At 41.7% G+C, this 19,437-nt stretch overlaps 1 protein-coding gene across 3 annotated transcripts in view; it reads left to right on the top strand.

The window, feature by feature from the left end:
- The window catches only part of LOC146785927 (uncharacterized), a 671,075-nt gene that overhangs the window by 73,632 nt on the left and 578,006 nt on the right, over positions 1-19,437 (top strand). For all 3 annotated transcript variants that reach the window (XM_085635325.1, XM_085635328.1, XM_085635327.1), the window contains exons 7-8: positions 11,257-11,405; positions 14,492-14,593. In XM_085635325.1, coding sequence (XP_085491451.1) covers positions 11,257-11,405; positions 14,492-14,593 — 251 coding nt within the window. The remainder of the gene's footprint in view (positions 1-11,256; positions 11,406-14,491; positions 14,594-19,437) is intronic.

Below are 19,437 nucleotides of genomic sequence, written 5' to 3'. Positions count from 1 at the left end.
ATAACAGCAGCTCACGAGGGTATGGCCTCTGCCCACGCCGGCGTTGCAGCTACTGTTAATCTGTTACAACAACGTTACAGGTGGCGCGGGTTATATAAACAGACTCGCACTTATGTTCTTGATTGTGACATATACCAGCAGATTAAACCTTCCACTGCTGCCCGTCCACCACAAACTCAGTTGTACATATCCAATAAACCACTCGGGTGTGTTTATTTGGATCACTGCGGTCCTTTCTCCTCTGATACTGCGTACAAGTATATCTTAGTTGCAGTAGATTCGTGCACACGTTTTCTGTGGGTATGGCCACAAAGGAGTGCTGATGCCTGTACTGTCATCAGGGATTTGCGTGTCTTTGTGGGAAGTTTTGCGTGTGGTACCTTTCATTCTGATCAGGGCCCTGCGTTCGCCTCTAAGGCGTACAAAATTTGGGGGTCCAAGTCAAATTCTCGTCTCCCTACCGACCTGAGGGTATTAGTTTGGTGGAGCGAATGAACCGTGACTTAAAGCAATCCTTGACAGCTAGGGTTTTAGGCACTGGCCAGAACTGGCTAGCCCATCTGTATAACGTTCAACATGCACTTAATAATCTCCCTAGAAGGTCTCTGGGTGGGCGGAACCCATACATGATGCTCTTTGGCATACAAATGTTTGTTCCGGACCTTGACGGTCTAGACATGGCGGCGCTGGCCGCACCCTTTGACGTAGATGATCACTGTGTTGTATTGCAGACTCTACAAGAAGCCAGAGACAGTCTCGCGAAGGAACATATACCCTCCACATCTGATGCTGCGCTTCAGATCCTGGTAGTTGGCTGGCTACCTCGAGTTGATGACCTGGCCTGTGAGAAGGTGGAGAACAAGAAGGAGTTTGGCTCCTCTTACCGTGCCCCGGTTCCAGTGCTTGCCGTGCAGGGTACAAGAACAGTCATTTTACCTCCACTTCCTGGTCACAAGGATAACAGGTACATCTCCATTGACAATGTCAAACTACAGCGAGTGGCCGATTCTTCTTAGTATGACTCCAGCGGTTTCTTGCCCTGCGATGGTGAGAAATTCTGTTTTGGCTCCGGCATCTACCACCATGTCTGATATTGCCATCGAGATGCATACAGTTACTGATCCTTTGTTACTACCACCGGCTGGTGGTCCGCCTGAAGATACTGAATATGCTTATCCTGCAGATGTAACATTGCCTGTTTTACATTCCACCGCAGTTAACCAGTCCCGTTTCTCCTTTGACACTAACTCAATGACTTCCAATGCCCCGTCAAAGGTTTCCATTTTTGCTGTGTGGTTTAAAAGAAATTTTTTAATTCCCCCTTGGACTTACATTTGGCTAGTGCTCACGTGTATTTTTTTGTTCATGTCCATTGTATTTGTAGTGGTATTTTTTCGCCTTGTGAATGGACACTACCTTAAAGAAAGATCTACAATTAGACTAATTGATGGACCTTTGGCCCCCCACTCCTCATCACACATCATGAAGAGGGACCAGACTTTTGTGAATATTGCTGCCTGGCCAGTGTTGGATGGGATTGCGTGGGATGCTGTTAAATTTCAGATTCATGGTCCAACTGAGGTTATCAATGTACCAAATGTATTTCGTGTCTCTATGGGTGATGTGGTTAAACAAAACATCCGTTCTGACGATTGGGACGTTCAGGCCATAGAGGCACTGTTTTCTGATTTGAAATATTATGCCGCATTTGATGCTGAGGATTTGTATTTAGATACTGCTAATTATGGTGAGCAGTTTTGCTATCAACATTATGGCAATCATTTCCTACACAAAGCTAATACGTTTTGAAATTTTGTAAATTTTACCCTATGGGAACATTGTCCGACGCCAATGCTAGGCAGCTCCCCCACATTGGTGAACAAATTCACATATTTTTCCGATTTTAGTGTTTCAAATCCTGCCTCATTTTATTTCAAAGTGGCGGCTGAGTCTGCCTCGAAAATTAGGCTGACACACACTAAATTGTTGTATTCCAAGTCCTTTATGGATGATTTGTCAATCAAAGGTTATGATCTGTGGAAGGCTACTATTGATCTTAAATCGGTTTGGGGTTCCAAACCGTGGCAGGTACAAGGAACGGAAGCTTTGCATCGTGCCTGCCTCATCCCGAACCACATGTTGTTCTTAAATTCAACAATCATCCAGACCACCTGCTTTGGATTAGTTACTTCGAAGCAACTAAATTCTCCCTCTACTCCGGATCTGGGTGCTTACCCAAATTGGGATAATCATACAGATTTGTCCCTTGCTGCGTTGCATTCATACATTACTAATACATCCTTCAATATTTCCAAATTGCATTCTGAGGGATGGTTGACTTGGCAGACCAGTTCTGATTCCTGTCAACATCGTTTTCTGGGTTTGACACCTGGGTATACGCAGGTTCGAGTGGACCCTCGTTTTGAATCTTCTCATTCTGTGACTACCTACTCTGTAGGGAAGTTATGCCAATCTTGGCTGCAACATTTCACCTTGGCATCTGTTAGACTTCATTTATCTAAATCACATGACAAAATGGATTTGAATGATTTTGTTAAGGGTCCTGTAGGTGGCAGGTCCAAAAGATGGGTGTATGCTATTTATAACGAGGTTTGAAAGTTATCACAAATTGAAGCTGCTTCCAGATTGAGCTCTATTGATCAAGCCAATATGGAAAAGGTACTAGCTGTTATAGATAATAGCATTAACACCCTTTCTTCCAGAATTTACACTTTAGACAATATTGTTTCCTCTGTTGTCGATATTGTACAGGATGATATGTCTGTTTTGTATCATGGTCAAAATCAATTGCGTTCGATAATGCAGTTTGCATGGACATTGCAAACATTAAAGGCTGGGAAAGACCCCTGGGACTATATGAATACATCATCTTTATTCCTTCCCTTTAATCTAACTGCAAAGCAACAATTCATGTCCATGAAAGATGCGACATACTCATTACTGCATATTGAAAAGTTAGAACCTTTGCCTTTCTCTGTGGCCGAATTGAATTCTGCTGTGTGACTTATCCACGGGTTAATCACATTGCCATTTCCTTTGTTTAAATTCAGTTCAACTGGGTACTGCTTTCCTGCATGAAGTTTGGTCACTCCCATTTACATACAGGTGCATGAGAGACGGTAAAGAGGTCTATTTGAAGGGTGAGGAATGCACTTCCACACCTGATCACTCTGTAGTATGTAGGCACATTCAATTACATGGCGCATGCAATGTGCACGCTCCTAATCTAGCTTGGGTGCTGAAAGGGATTCCTGTACCAGCTATTACACCCTCTTTCACGTTGCTGGGTAACGGTAGTTATTTGGTTTTAAATAATGAAGCTTGCTGCGGGATGTTAGTGGGAATTCCCTACATAGTGACTGTATCACAGAGAGTAGTCTGCTGTAAGAATGTCCTTTTCCCACCCCCGCATGGACGGCTAGATGTATCCATCTGGCCTTCCATTCCAACCTTGAAAGCGGAGTTCAACAAGATGAGCAGAATAAGGGCTCTATTGTCCCAAAAAGAAGTCGCGCTGACTTCTTCCCGGGAAACATTTGTCCTTCACGCTTTTGAATACTGATCTCCCACTTCATTTTGGTGCCCTGATTCAGACTATCTTTAATGCCTCGTGGCGTGGCACATTTTTTCAAAATTGTGGGCTCCGGCCTCGTGACCTCCTTCCAAACTATTTTTGGTGTGATACTGGCATTTTTTCATTCTCTTTTTTCCAGCGTCTTTGGCGGTCTTCCGTTGATTCTCGCCCTTGTGGCTGGGGTGCTGTTGTTGGTCTGCTTACTACGCAATGACTGCACAATTTGTGTCACACAACAGCCTGTCTCGGCTGCTCCATCTTCGTAACCGGACGCTTGAATACTATGGAACATTACCACTGGCGACCTTGAGGATAGCCTATGGATTGTCCTTCCGGTTTTCCTACTTTACATGTGTACAACCTGTTTTTCATTGCCTAGATTGTCCATTCGAATGGGCTCTGGATTTGTGCTTGTCAAACTCGGTGTCTCCTGCCCCGGATTATGATCGACTAATGAGTCCCTTAGTGGCTCATGAGTTGGACTGTTCTGGCGTCAGGATTATGGACTGTGGAGCGGCACATGGAGTCCTAGAGAATTGGGACATTGGTACGGCTGCATATGACTTCCTGGCAGGACGTTATCTTGAAGAACAGGCCAGTTGTCCTCTGAATGTGCTAGAGGCACCAGTTATCGAAGAACATGTATGTTCATTTGCCTTACTAGACTGGATGGCGGACACTTTTGCAGAACATTCCAATGACTTCCTTTTGGAGGCCGTTGCTACTTACTGTGCTTATACATTGATGGATTAACTTGGATGTCGTCAACTTTCCTTTGCACAGACTTTTTGGTTTTTCATTCGACTTTGGGCTCTTTGAGCCTTGCCGTTACTTTTTCCATTCCAATTTTTTTCTTTTTTTCCCCTTTTATGTTTTTTTTCTCTTCGAACCTTCACTGCCATTTACATAGATTTCCAATCCGTGCACTTAGTTCCGTTCTATCGAACTTGAACTCTGCGTTCCTTAATTAGATCCCTATTTTGCTAGTGGTCCGATCAAGGGGGGGTGTAGTGAGGGCTGCGATTTAGATACATAGATTGCTATGTTGGCATAAGCGCGTTAGATGTTAGAAAGCCATCTTGCCACTTTTGCTGCTTTTGCACACGATGCTGCAGATACATGTTATTATTTGAAAACTGCTTGCTCGCCTTTTTCTTCACATGAGAACTGTCTGTTGTTCACATCCCTAGACGTGCGCTGCGACCTTGGTCTGAACATTGTGTAAAAGAAACAGTCTGGGTCGCCAGACAATGCATGTTTTTGAGTTCAGGTTGATCGGACCACTATTTAGCCATAACACGCACATAGCTGCAAATACATGAAAGTCGAGTGCTTTTAATATTGCAGTCTTCATGCTTTACACACATTCGGAAGAAGAGCTTTTCCCAGGAGCAGAGCACACCTGATCCTGTGATGTGATTCCACTAAGCTGATCTTTACGGTATGGGGTTCCCCATTCAAGCCTAGAGACCTTCTACTAGTCTAATAATACTAGTTTAATAGTGAAAGGAAGGTGGCTGTGTTCCACTGTCATTTATACTATGATTTCTCCTTTCATTTTCTATGGTATTGTAACAATGCTGATGGTTTTGATTTTAATCATTTGTCTGCTTATGTTAGCCAAAGTACTGCATCTTAGGACACGTAGTTTATAAAATAAACATTTTTAAACTTTACCGTGTCTCTGATTACTCTTGTTGTGGACTGATATGAGAATAATAACGAACAGGTATTTCTGATTCCCACCATTCCTGAGAGTACTCTAAGTCGCTTGTTCTGGGTTTTCTATACATTGGGACCTCGGAGATAATACGGATAACGAATGGGACACTGATGCTGGTTGGATAGGGGTTCTGGGTTCTGAGGTGAGTTTTTGGTACACCACAATTCACTGAGGTCCTGGTTTCCTGCGCATAGTTCTGTGCATGAGCAGAATCCCTGCAACACCGTGTCATCTGATCCTCATAGCACCGGCATGGGTGAGACAGTTCTGGTTCACGGAACTTCTGAGAATGTCTGTATCCCCTCATATTCGATTTCTGCCTGTACACGATCTGATATCCATGAGCAAGGGACAAGTGGTGTATCCACAAATAGGCTCTTGAATTTATTTGTAGGCTTGAAACCTCATGACCAGCAATTTCAATCCCTGAATATCCCTCAAGACTGCCGCGATATTCTCAGTCACTCAAGAGCAAATACCACCAATAAAACGTATGCTGCGAAATGGTAGAGGTTCTGCCAGTGGTGTTCGGATCACTCTTTACACCCGTTGCAGTCAACGCCCAATCAAATACTGCTGTATTTGCTGCATTTAGCCAAAACAGGCTAAGCCCATTCCTCTCTTAAGGTGCATCTAGCTGCAATTTCGAGGTACCGGAAACAACCTGGACAGGTTTCTCTTTGGTTGGCCAGAGTAATAAAGGAGTTTATGAAAGGACTCTTCAGAGTATTCCCACTAATAAAGAGACCCGCGACTCCCTGGCAACTCAACACGGTTCTTGCACAGCTGATGAAGGCACGTTTCGAGCCTTACCATAAGGCTGACATAAAGTTTGTGTCCTGGAAAACTGCACCATTACTAGCCCTACCATCGGCCAGGAGAGTCAGTGAAATACAAGCGTTTTCAATTTCTGAACCCTTTATGCAATTCAAGAAGAATAAGGTGGTGCTGAGAACGAATCCAACGTTATTCTGAAGGTTCCAAGTTCATTGCATCTGAATGAACATGTGGTTCTACCTACATACATTCAGGAGCCAACGTCTCTAGTGGAAAGATCCCTTCACAAGCTAGATGTCAGACGTTGCTTGAGATTTTACATGGATAGGACAAAGACATTTTGAAATTCAAATCAATTACTTATTGCTTTTGCTCCTCCCAGGAAGGGGTATGCTTTGTCTAGAAACAGTATTTCCCGGTGGATCTCTTCAGCAATTGCCTTTTGTCATGAGAAGGCAGGAAGACCACTGAATTCGAAGGTATCGGCTCATTCGACAAGGAAGATGGCTACTTCTGCTTCATTGTTCGCGGGAGTGTCGCTCCCGGACATCTGTAGGGCAGCGACATGGTCGAATATTCATACACTATTGTTTGGATACAGCATGGAAAGGAGATTCGGCGGTGGGACAAGCTGTGCTCCGTCGACTGTGTCATTAAGGTACTTTTTCAGAATTGTATGACTGTATGTACATAAATATATGTTAAGATTGCATACGTATATAGTTATATATATATATTGAGTCTTTAATGTTTTGACTTTTGGCGACAGACAAACTGCTGTCTTTTTCTTCCTCTAGTAGGCTGTAAAAGTGGTTATTAGGTTCAAAATGAGAAAAGGGTTCTTGCCCTTAAAATGCTTTTTCTGGAAATTATCTACTGCTTACTATTCCGATTCAAATATTTGAATCTATGAAAGATTCAATGCTGGAGAAAAAACAAGTTACTTACCTGTACACTGTTGTTCTCCAGTATTGACATCTTTCAAAGATTCACATGCCGCCCGCCCACCTCCCCGTTTTAAGGCAAACCACTGTAACCTCATGATGGGAAGCTTACATTACACTTGTGTTTGAAATCTGAGGTATGGTGGCTCTGCAGAGGATTGTGGTCTCAGGGCTGGCATCTCATTGGTTGATAGTTGGACCTTATAAGGAGGACAATAGGTTAACAAAATTTGGTTCCCTTTGTATTGGTTTTACATTATTTTTTTCTTTTATACTGCTATATTTTAAATACCGCGAGACTCCCACCATGACAATGGGGAAGATTCAGGCATGTGAATCTATGAAAGATATCAATACTGGAGAACCACAGTGTACAGGTAAGTAACTTGTTTTTTATCTTAAGAGTATCCAGTCTACCCCACCATGATAAGTGGAGAGGAGACCATGCGAGAAGTAATATCTGGAGAGTGGTTATTAAGGCATTAAACAAACAACTAATTGTGTTTAAAACAGTAGAGGAGAACCATATTCCAAGAAATGTTATTTTGGAAGGACACCAAGTGAAATTAGTGTTAGCAAACATATATTGGTAGCATGAGGGGTTTAAGGGTAACACTTCTGTTTTGGAAAAATTCAATTTATATCCAGAGATGCTAGAGTGTAAATGAATTTCATGTAAAAAGGGAGGAAGGTAGGAGAGGGAGTTAGACATATACACCAAAATTTTCATCAGCATAAGCCGATAATTTAGTTTCAGTGGAATTATGTATAAAACCTGAGATAAGTGGATGAACATGGATGCGTTCAAGGAAAGGTTCTAAACACAAAACAAATAATAAACAGGAAAGAGGAAATCCTTGCAGTGTACCTCTATGCAGCTGAAAATATTTGGAAAATGGTTATTAACAAAAAAACTAGCACGAGGAGCAGAGTATAATAATTTTACAAATTAAATGAAATTGGGGCCAAATCAATACCATTGAAGAGTAGTAAACATGAATTGCCAATTAATACGATCAAAGGCCTTTTCGGCATTGAGAGACAATGCAGCTGGAGGGGATTAATGTCTTTTACCCAAAGCAATGACATTAGAAAACATTCTAGCATTATCAGTAGCCAGGCTGCCCGTAACAAAACAAGACTGATTGGTATTGACCAGTAACAGGACAATAGTTTCAAGATGCGAAGCAAGGATTTTGGCAAATATTTTGCAATTATAATTAATTAATGAAATAGGACGGTAGTTTTTACAAAGGGAGTGATCTTTATCAGGTTTGGGAATAAGGACAATTGGGGCTTCTAGAAAAGAACCAGTGGCCTAAGATTCTGGGAGAAAAGAGTTAAAAAGTTCAAGAAGTTTAGGGGTAAAACTGGAGGAAAAAGCTGAGAAAAATTAAACAGAAAGGCCATCAGGACCAGGGGCCTTGGATTTTGTAAGGATCTGATGGCATCTGTTATTTGCTTGGAGAGTTACCTCAGCTTCCAATAAATCTGATTTTAGGTAGACCATTAAAAAAGGCATGCATATTCTGTTCTGAGGGGTTTGTGTCATCAGAGTACAATAACTGGTAATACTCTTGAAAAGTGGTAGAAATATCTGTATCAGAGGACGCCATTTTGTTGGTATGCTCCTTTAAAATGGGTCCAATATTTTTACGTTCAGATTTGATTTTCAAAAAATTGGCCAACAACTTGCCCACTTTGTTTTGACCTCAATGGTTTTTAGATTTAACTTTAAGAAGGATATTGCAGGCATCAACAGTGGCAAGTTTGTTAAGAGCAGACTTGGCTTTAATTAACTCATAAAGTACCAAGGAGGATTTAGATGAAAAGTAAGTTTGTTCCAGTGTTTTGAGTTTTTGTAGTAAAGTTGTATGCTTTCCATGGTTGTTTTTTTCTTTCTTGCTGTGTATGCTATAGTGAAGGCACAAAAAGAGGCCTTGAAGGCATCCCAAGTGTTGGGGACAGATGTGTCCGAAGGTTGGTTAATTAAAAAAAATTCCAGAAATTGGGATCCGGTTTAACCAGACCATAAATATTAAATAAAAATATTTCCCTGTTATGGATGATAAACTTAGCCATTACCCAACATCCATTATTATCACATTGCGTCGATAAAATTTGTCCATGCAACGATTTATAAAAAAGAAAAGCAACGCCACCTTTACGATTGATCGCAGGAGAATAAATGACTTGGCCTACCCATTGTCGTTTTAATTTAAATGATTCTACATTATTACAATGAATTTCCTGCAAAAGAGAAATGTGTAAGTTCAATTTGGACAAGTGAGAGAGTGCCTTTTGTCTTTTAACAGGATGTCTCAGACCACAAACATTCCACGAGACAGCGTTACACATATTGGGAAGTGGGATGAGAAATACAGGGATACAGTTGATACGCTGCATGGACACTGCTGAAAACAGAAAGAAACCATTTATTAAAAAAATATGCAACACAGTATAAACAACAACAAGTAATAAAGAAAAGAACATTCATCATACAGTATAAAAAAAAGAAAGAAGAACAACTAAGAAAATAGGAAGAAAAAGTGGTGGTAAGAATAAGAGATAGATCAAGGAAAGAGATCCAGATCTAAGACAAAGAGTAGAAGAAATAAGCATGGGGCATAATAGCACCAAGAGCAAGAAGAGCGGCAGAGGGAAACATACTAAGATATAAATGGGATAACAGCCATGCAGAAACAGTATAGAAAGAGGTAGAGAGACCATATAAGATGACGTTTCACTTTTGCTGCCTTCAGCACACAGATGAGATCTGTAAATTCCAAAAATAACATTATAATTCCTCTAGGTCTAGTAGAATGAGGTTGAAAATGACCAAGAATGTGTGCACATTCATTGTTCAATGGAGGATCATGTTGAAGGTCCAAAAGCTTGGGCAGGAACTTTTTCAAGAAGAGGAGAAGGTCCGGCCCTCCAAATTTTCTGGTAAGCCATATATATAGAGGTTATTATGTCTATTTCGATTTTCAAGATCCTCAGTATGCAGCTTGAGTCGTTGGATCTCTAGCTCCCAGATAGAAATCATGGTAGTGGCATCATGCAAATCACTTATACGTTGCTCCGTGTTGAACACCTTTGCTTCCATATTAATCCATCTGTCCTCAATGTGTTGGATTTTCTCCTTAGTAGCGGAAATGAAAGATTTTAATCCCCTCACCTCATCAAGGATAGTGTCAAGAATAGGGTTTTGTGATGACAGAATGGGATTGGGGGGGTGTCAGTTTCCAGCCGCTTGGGTTTTGTGCCAGAGGATGAAGGCTTGAGTGAGGCTAAAATATCACTGGCCATAGTTGCGTGACGAAGAGGACCATGTGCCAACTTTGGTTACGGACTGAGCCTGCCCATATACTGTATGATCAACACGTAGAAGCATGCAGACATGAAGGAAAAATATTTATAAGCTTGTGTGACCAATATCCAGAGCGAAGGATGTACTAAAAAAATATATTCAGAGACCCAGCATGTGATATACAAGGCAATGTCAATATAGAAGATGCTGTGTGAAAAAGCAGAGGAAAAAAAAGCTTTTTTTATGGCATTTATGAAGGGAGAAAACATTTAGATGTAGAAAATGCTGTAATAAACATAGCAAATAAGCTGTAAAGAGAATAATTGCTGTGAAGGGAGAGAAGAGAAAAACGTTGGAGGGTGTTTAATTCTTGAAACGCCGGTAATTGTTTACCAGGAAGCCATGGGACACAAGAAGCGGGCTTATGTAATAGCGGCCACTCACGTCTGAGGAGCGGGATTCACCGCTGTGGCTCCGGATCAATAATGTTTGAAAATAGAGTCGGAGCAGCTCAAAATGCCACTCCGACCTTCGGGGACAACATAGGGAAATGAAGCTGCTCCCAGGTCTGGTGAAAAAAAGGCTGCAGGTATGGAAGACAGCCCCACTAGTCATGTTTGACCTGGGCCCCGCAATGGCTTGTAATAGCCGTGCAGATGATCAGGGGGTCCTCGTGCATCGTCACTCCTAAAATGTAATCACGCAATAAATGCAAAGAGCCACTATAAACAATGAGACGTACAACAACTTGTAGCACACGTGGATAGGCTCACAACGGAAGGCTTCCATTGATGGGTGAGGAGAGTATATGTTAAGTTGGACATTGGAATATGCATACGTTTGATGATCAAAGAGGGCAAATTTTGCTATTCTAACCCATGGTTTGGTGTTTTTTTTCCAAAAGTGGCACCGTGCCCTGGATGTCCAACCCCTGTATCGAGCAACAGCGAAGAACTGAAGCCAATCCTGAAATTCATAATTCAAAAGTTAAATGAAGGAAATGGACGACTAAACCTCTTGAAACTAGAACAAGTAGAGGGAGTTACTTCACAGGTGAGTACTTGTCCATTTTCCTCAATCTTTGGGCGACCACTTCAGATGAACATTTTGTCTGGTTTATCATGTGGATTTAGAAGAAGAACCATCATTATGTGGGGATTGAATGAGGCACTGGCAAGAGGAGGGAAGTGTACAGAACTCTCATACTTTCATCTCATGGTCTGAAAAATAGTCACCTCTGAAACGTTAGCCTGTATTCTAAGCACAGTTTATTGTTTTGTTTCAATTAGGCGTAGGCAAAATGCTCATTATGCTTGCATAATCTCAGGTAATTTCCAGTATTTTGTGTTACACCTGTTAGGCAAAATTCCTGAGATTATACTACATGTCATATTGTGCAATTTCAAGTCAGTTCAGCTAAAAATCCTATTGAGGGAGCACAGCAACAAAGCAAACAAACAGAACTCAAGTGGCTGTTGTTTCCAACACTTGTTTTATTTTATTTTTACTGCAAATGTGCCCTTGTTTCCAAAGTTGATGCAAGAATGCATTTTGCACCAAAATATGGCACTAAAGGCCAGGTTTGCTTTAGACGCTACTTCATATAATTTTTTGTATTTTCTTTCATTTTGCAAAATTATGCAAAAGGAAATTAATATGAATTTCGCACACTTCTAGGTTCAATTTGAGGATAGCTTTTTTAGCATGTGACTGATCCTATAACAGCTGTACCTCACTTTCTCTACCTCTGCACTAAGCTATCAAGTAATCTTGTGATCTCTGTAAAGGTCCATGTCATCCTGCCTGGGTCTGGCACAACCACGCTTCACAGCACTGCACACAAACACTTAGTACTGGTCTCGCCAAAGAACCATGAGCGATCCTCGGCCCTTTATTTATTCCAGTCGTCTGAGCCAGGCCTCTTCGGTAAACGTGTGATACATTGTAATGTAGTGGCCATGTGGCACTCTACAATCTCTTCGTTTTTCAGTCCCCCTGTGATTTTGCAGAACTTTGATGATTTTACTATATTAAACGATTCCTTTATTGAAGTAGTCTTTGCTAGTTCTCTTCCAGTTCTTCTCATAGATTTCAGAGCAAATGGTACTATGTATACTAGAATGCTATCATATATTACAAAGTCGTATATGTAGCAACTAATGTGACTTCTACTTTGATTTTCTTGTGATGTTCACCTGGAAATGGTATGAAATGGTAGGAGTACTTGGAAATGGTGTGTAATGCCTTCTGACCATATTTTGATGTATATACATGATGTTTATAAATGGAAAAGGAATTTGTCAGGTGACTCTACAACACAAATTGGCTTAGAGCCAAAATAGTTTTTAAGAAAACTGATTGGAGTGTCTGCATAAACATTTGCAGTAGGAAAGACTAAATGTTCCTCTGTCAATATTGGACAAGAGTTGAGAGCCTACTGAATATCTGATTATCATAGTGCCAGTAAAAGGAACGTCAACATTTTAGCGGTGCCACAGTCAGAGGTATAACTTTACATTCTTTCTGTAGATTATCCACTTTATTGTCTCAACCACAGAAATTGGTGTGGTTAGTTTATAAGTAACAAAGGTTCCAGGTACAAAAAGTCCCAGGTCTAGCCTGCGAGGCTATAGATCTGGATTTAAATCTTAAAAGTCACTGAACAAAACAGCTACAAAAGTTGTGTAAAGTGCAAGCCGGAGGTGTCCTGGATATATGGGTCTGCTCTGCAGCTCCCTTCCTGGGTGGTCGGTTAATGAATAGTGGGGTAGGTTTGACCTAGCAGCAGCGCCTCTCTTCTGCCGCTCTCTGGGATCAATAGTCTCTGCAAGTGGGACGCTACACTTTTATTTCGTAAAGTCCTTTGCACACCCTTTATGCTACTCGGCTCAGATGGAATTTCAGCAGCCAGCACCCTTCCTGAGGCTGCCTTTTACACATGATAAATAAGGTCTTGTTTCTTCCCTCTTTCCAAAACTTGGCAAATGCTCCCTTAGGAGTAAGGAAGTCCCTAGTGGTGAGAGGAGGGCAGTGATCAGGGAGGAGCAGTCTGCACAGTGGGGAATGGGTCGCAAGACCCACACGTGGGTATACTATTTCACTGAAGATGCAACTACAACAGAGTTTCCTCCTCACCAAGATTATGGTGCATCTGCTCGATGTCAATTCGAGCGGACCATGGTTTAACAACAGTGGAGACTATTCCGCCTCCGCCATGGTCAAAATCATCCTATGGCCCGATGGATTAAGGGCTGTCAGAAGCTGGTCTATGTGTCCACCCAAATAGCTGTTTTTCGATGCCTGTCACCATTACTGAACACAGAAAACTCACATGGTAAGCTGGAAATTGTTTTTTATTTTCAAATAGAAAAGACCACAATGTAAACTTGACATACAGTTCCGTCATGTTTGACGGAACTATCCAGCAAAGTTATAATGCATTGATAGGAATTGCTGTGACAGCAGTTGTTGTTAATACTCAAAATGTTTGGTGGGCCACTGGATATTTAAAAATTTGTCAGCCAGCACCTCCGTCAGGGTGACAGAGTAATTTACTCCATCGCCCTGGCAGAGGACGGGCTCCTTACTAAATAATAAATCAGGCCCAAGTGTGTTGTTATAGGAGCGCTTCATGCCTGTATCACAATTGAAGGCCAACCCCTAATAAAGGTCAATGAATTCTTGCTAATGCTTGATGGAGCTACGGTGTTCGATACACTTGATTTTCACAGTGCGTACCATCAAATCAAATTATTTAAAGCCTCTAGATCACTTATCATGTTTATGACACCATTACAAGTGTTTCAGTTTATGAGGATGCCATTTGGACTTGCATAAGCGATGTATCACCTCTTTAGAGACATGGAAGCCAACATTGGGTAGCCTATATATTTTTAAGAACTTGTTAATCTTCCTTTATCTTCTGCCAGATACTTTATTTACTCATGTAGAACACACCTACCAGTTCAGGTCTCTTTATGAATGGAAACAGCTTGATATTGGAGCAGCCTTCTTCTGTGGACAAGATTTCTTCATGTATCAACTGTGCATTTGCAGTACTTTTTCATACATTCTTGGGTGTATTTTTTGATGCAAACATGTAGTAAACTATGTACATTTTCTGTGTGTAATAAATACAGGTGGTGGCTGGAACGCGCTATGAAATCAAATATACATTCAGAGATACTGATTGCCCCAAGAGTAAATTCAAAGAAGTGCATCCAGGTTGCAAGCCACTGGAAGTAAGTTGATTCCCCAGAGCTCATGTAAAGACATATTGTGGTAAGAAGAACATCATCTTCACACATTTAAAAACCCCACCCTCGAAAAACTAGAAATATTGCTCCTTTGAATGTGGAAAAACTTGCAGAAACGCAACTAGAGCAATTAGCAGGTTGACACAAGTAATGGGTAACATAGATACTGAGTGATGGTATTACAGCAATGTACAGATGCACAAACCCATTTGGGGTCGCAAACCATGTGATTCATAAACTCAAAGGATCTGCAATGACAAATGGCTCCTTGGTATGCATTGAACCCATACCGAGCTGCAATTAGGCAAACATGTGACCAGGGTGACTTCCTTAGTTCAGCATGGTGTGTATCAAAGGGTAGAACAGTTGGCAACTACTCAAAAGGATGTGGTAACTGGTTCACAATGGAGAAACCATCCTCTTGAACACCTTCCCCTTTGGGAGCCTTGTTTGGCAACCGCAGGGTATGCAGGCAGTGGCAAATGAGACCACTGGAAGATCGTGGCTATGATTTCCCAAATGGACAGCATGGATTCCTTTAAGGAACATCGGTTATTTAAAAAAAAAACACTTAGGTCTCCTGTGATCCTACGTTTCTGCCATTGGTTTGATACATCCGTCCAGTCTAGTGAACAGCAGTGTTCGATGCTTTTCCAATCCTTGAGAAACATTTGTGATGCTAAAAGCCAGAGCAAAACAATTGTCAGCAGTGGTTACATCAAGGACAACCTAGTTTATATTGAGGAGTTGAGTTTCGAATTAAAAAACATTGCTCTTCAATAATAAGTTGCAAATTATTTGAATGCTAATCAGTACGCATCCCATAGAGGGTGCTTTGAGCCACTACAAAGGACTAAAGCCTGCAATAAGTTTCCATCTATCTGATAAGAGCATGCTTAGCAGAGCAGTGGAATTCATACAAGCCTTATGATTATTCAAACAATGTTTGACCTGCCCATTCTGATTACCCTCGCCTTGTGTACATCTTTCAGTGGTGGGGAAACGTCTTTTCTAGTTTACAGTCTTGGTTAATATTGACTAAGAGGCCAAAGAGAGGTCACAGATGAAAGTTTGGAGAAGATCACCCAGATGAATCCAGGTAGCAGAAACACACCCACTTGGCAGATATTTGGTTCAAAATGAGTCATTGTTGTTGCAGAAGTAAGTTAAACATTTGCCAAGGATCCAGAGAGATTGAATGGCATAGCAGGTTGACAGATTAATGAGGGAGTAAGAGCAATTCTTTTTTAGAGGCATTGGGGGCCCAGATATTCTAGCCAAAAGTGCAATCACTTGTGTTCATCGAAGATGTGGTAATGGAAACGGCATGCAACCTTTTTCCACTGCATACTGTTGGTTTTAGACAGTGGAGATGATCTATGAATTATTTGTTAATTTCATTATTGGCCAATTGGACTGTATGTTTAGTGGTGAGGGGGTTATCAAATGCAGGCGTAGTATGGTGTACCAGTTGAAGACTCAAGGAAGGTAAACTTGAAAGAATGAATCAGTCTGGCTGATACTAGGGTCACATGCCAATATGGGGGTGTTCATTTCAGAAATGGACATTGCAAGCTTGTGCAGTTCACAAGGAATATTGAGGTTAATAATAAAATGATTTGACCAAGAAAGGGCCACATGGTTGTGGAAATGGAGGATGGTATTTGGGAGACCAGGAGATGCAGGATAGGTTTCTCCTTGTCTGTAAGTAGATCCAATCTGAGACTATACATCTATTCAGCGACTTCAATAGCATATTTGTTGGCTGGACCGACACCCAAGATGCTCATATCACTGAAAAGGAAGGAGAGTTTTGAGGCGCACATCAGTTGGTAGGCTAGCACACTGAAAAGAAGAGGAAACACCTGCAGTTCATTTGAAGGCCAAGAATTTACAGAACTCACATAGTGGACCATTTATTTGTTGGTGACAGAGTTTGAAAATTTTATTTGTTTGATAGTGTAGATGCACTGTTCTTGACGTGCCCAGTTTACAGCAGTTGATTGACCAACTTAATGTAAGGACAGCAAATTTGAGGATAGATAGAAACCAAAGAGATGGACATGGCCATTCCCCATGTCCAGGCGGGTCCTCAGCTGAGGCCTGAACAAACTGTTCAGTTTTCATTAGTGTCATAAAGGGAAGGTGATTGGATGAATCCATCAGACTTGAGATAGAGCTATTCCAAATTTTGGGACTTTGCGTCCCCAGGAAATGTTTTAGAGCTTGAATATTTGTTGTTGGATCAGATGTAATGTGGTATGTTGTGCGTTGCCAGTTTCTGCAAGCACTGGGAGTGTTCACCCAAGTAGGTCTTCTGCACAGTGCAGAGGGTTTTAAATGTGTTCCTTCTCCACACAGAGGAGAGTCACTCTATATACTCACATTTCCATACTGTAGAGCAGTGGTTCTTAACCTGGGGTCCGCGACCTCTGCTCAGAGGTTGGTGACGGAGCAATTAGATAATATTAGTACATTAATACATATGCATACATATAAGAGCGAAATTGAACATTTTAATACGCTCTGTAGTTGATGTCCCTCCCCCCTGATTGAGTGCATATGCATAGCCTCTGGCTCTTATAATACATCAAACAGGATATCAATCACATTTTGACAGAATGCCGTGCCCTTAAACCCTAAATAAGGACCTAAGTTTCAAAGGATCCAAACTTCCCATTACATTTTTTTTTTAGATTTTTGTATTTTGTTTGCAAAATAAATAAACCATTTAATAATTTGTATAGTAGTTCGATCTGTTTTTGTATTTTTTCCGTACTATTTTGAAACTCAAATCATAGAAATTGCTCAGTCGTAGGTCACCGACTTCCAGTAGTGTTTCAGTCAGGGTCCACAGAAGTCAAAAGGTTAAGGACAGGTGCTTTAGGGTTAAGTACTGCTGGAAGCTTGCCTCTGAAGTCTATGTGGTGGAGTTATGTGTGCTGCTGCTATGGTTTGGCCAAGGAGCAGCTCTCAGCAGGTTATGTGCAGCATGAAGACTTCCAAAGCACAGATGTCTCCCAAATAATATGTTTGCCTAATAACAATAATCTGGGGAAAAACAGGTCCCCACAGTGTTGATGTGTGGATGTTATCCAAAAGCCAGAATTGGAGAAGAACTTGATTTCCTGTAGTAATTAAGCAGACTCAGGTTTTTCATATTATATTCTATTCTGTTCTGCACCTGCCTCCAGGGGTAGAGCAGTACACTGTGTAGGACGTGTGGCTGGAAGGATATTGGGCCATATGTACTAGAGCATTTTCCCATAGACACAGAATAGTTAAAACCCTCTGATACATCTGGTTGATTGTCTTTGTTGTGATCCTGTATGGCCATTTTTCCATGTTGTGAGTTAGGACCACAGAGGTGCGGTTATTCTGTTATGGGACACAGCGCTAAGCAGTGTGATAGATGTAGGAGGGTGAGATATAGGTGTGCAGTTTACAGATTTTTGTAAGCTGGCAGCTTTGAGCAGCTCCGCAGATTTTGTTTGGGTGTTTCTAATGTTCATAGTGCACTTAGCTGGTTACAGCACTGGGTTTTCCATTCTGAGATATTTTGTTTAAGGTTCATGGTCCTGAGCATGCATAGATTTGTGGGACAACTGGTGATGAGATCTGCGGGGATGGACTTTGTTATTATCATCCCAAGTGTGACTGTCATTGGGAGATGCAGAGAATTGGCTATATATGTAGCTAGTTGGGTTCTGCAGTTCCGGGCTAAATTAGACTGCTCTGTTGGCCAGCGGAATGTGGTTGCTCCCTTTAGTAATTCCACACCTGTTGAAATGAAAATGGTTGATTTATTGCTGTAGACTAAACGTGGGCGTAGTGATCCGCTCCGCCCGCGGAGTGTGCGTAGTGCTGCCTACTTTGCGGTCCGCACAGTAGGTGGCGCAGGCAGACTACGCACACGCCACGGCGGAGCAGAGTTGCCCACCACCCACCTCCCGCCCGCCCTCATTTTAAAATTACTTACAACGTTAAAAGTAAAGAATTACTGACCTGAACTGCGACGTCCCGGGGCTCCCTCTTCCTGCTTCCTCGCTTACTTTTTCCTCACAAATGCGCATGCGCGGGCGTCCTCGCATGCGCATTTGTGAGGAAGAAGTTAGCGAGGAAGCAGGAAGAGGGAGCCCCGGGACGCCGCAGCTCAGGTAAGTAATTTTCTTTACTTTTAACATTGTAAGTAATTTTAAAAGAGGGCGGGAGGGAGGCGGGCGGCGCGTAGTGGGGCTACGCGGAGTGTGCGGGTATGCGTAGATTTGGCCCCACTCCGTGATGCTCGGCGTTGCCCCACTATGCCCACTACGCCCAGGGTTACTGTAGACTAGTACACTACTAAGTAAGCAGTAAAGGGAATTATTAGACAGGCTATATGAACTACAACTGACTGTCTGACTGCTGAGTGTTATGATATTGGTTTAGTTATAAATGGTATTGTGATTTCATTATATAGTGCTTACTACCCCTGACGAGGCATTGTTGTGCTTTACACTGGTCAGCAACATGCTGCATGTCCCAGGATTAGTGTTTCTTTGTAGTTATTGTTGGTAATTTGATAAGTCTTGTGCTCTACCAAAGCCATTCCATGCAATTTCTCCAGTTTCTATGTGGTATATCACATGAGTAGGATAATAGGTGTGATATTTAGTGGGAGAGGGGAATGGGAATTTCATGTATTAGTTGGCGATATTAATAGATGAGCTACAGGAGATGAGGTATTATTAGGGTGCAGGAGTATGACTTTTAAAAAAGAGGTTGTGATCTTTTATATACCGTGTGGGCAATTTGCCAAGGTACAATAATATGGATTACGCCAACATGCA

The sequence above is a fragment of the Triturus cristatus genome, chromosome 11 (genome assembly GCF_964204655.1).
Source record: "Triturus cristatus chromosome 11, aTriCri1.1, whole genome shotgun sequence".
Taxonomy (NCBI): domain Eukaryota; kingdom Metazoa; phylum Chordata; class Amphibia; order Caudata; family Salamandridae; genus Triturus; species Triturus cristatus.
The sequence above is the reverse complement of the archived record's forward strand: the minus strand, read 5'-3'. Positions and strand labels throughout refer to the sequence as shown.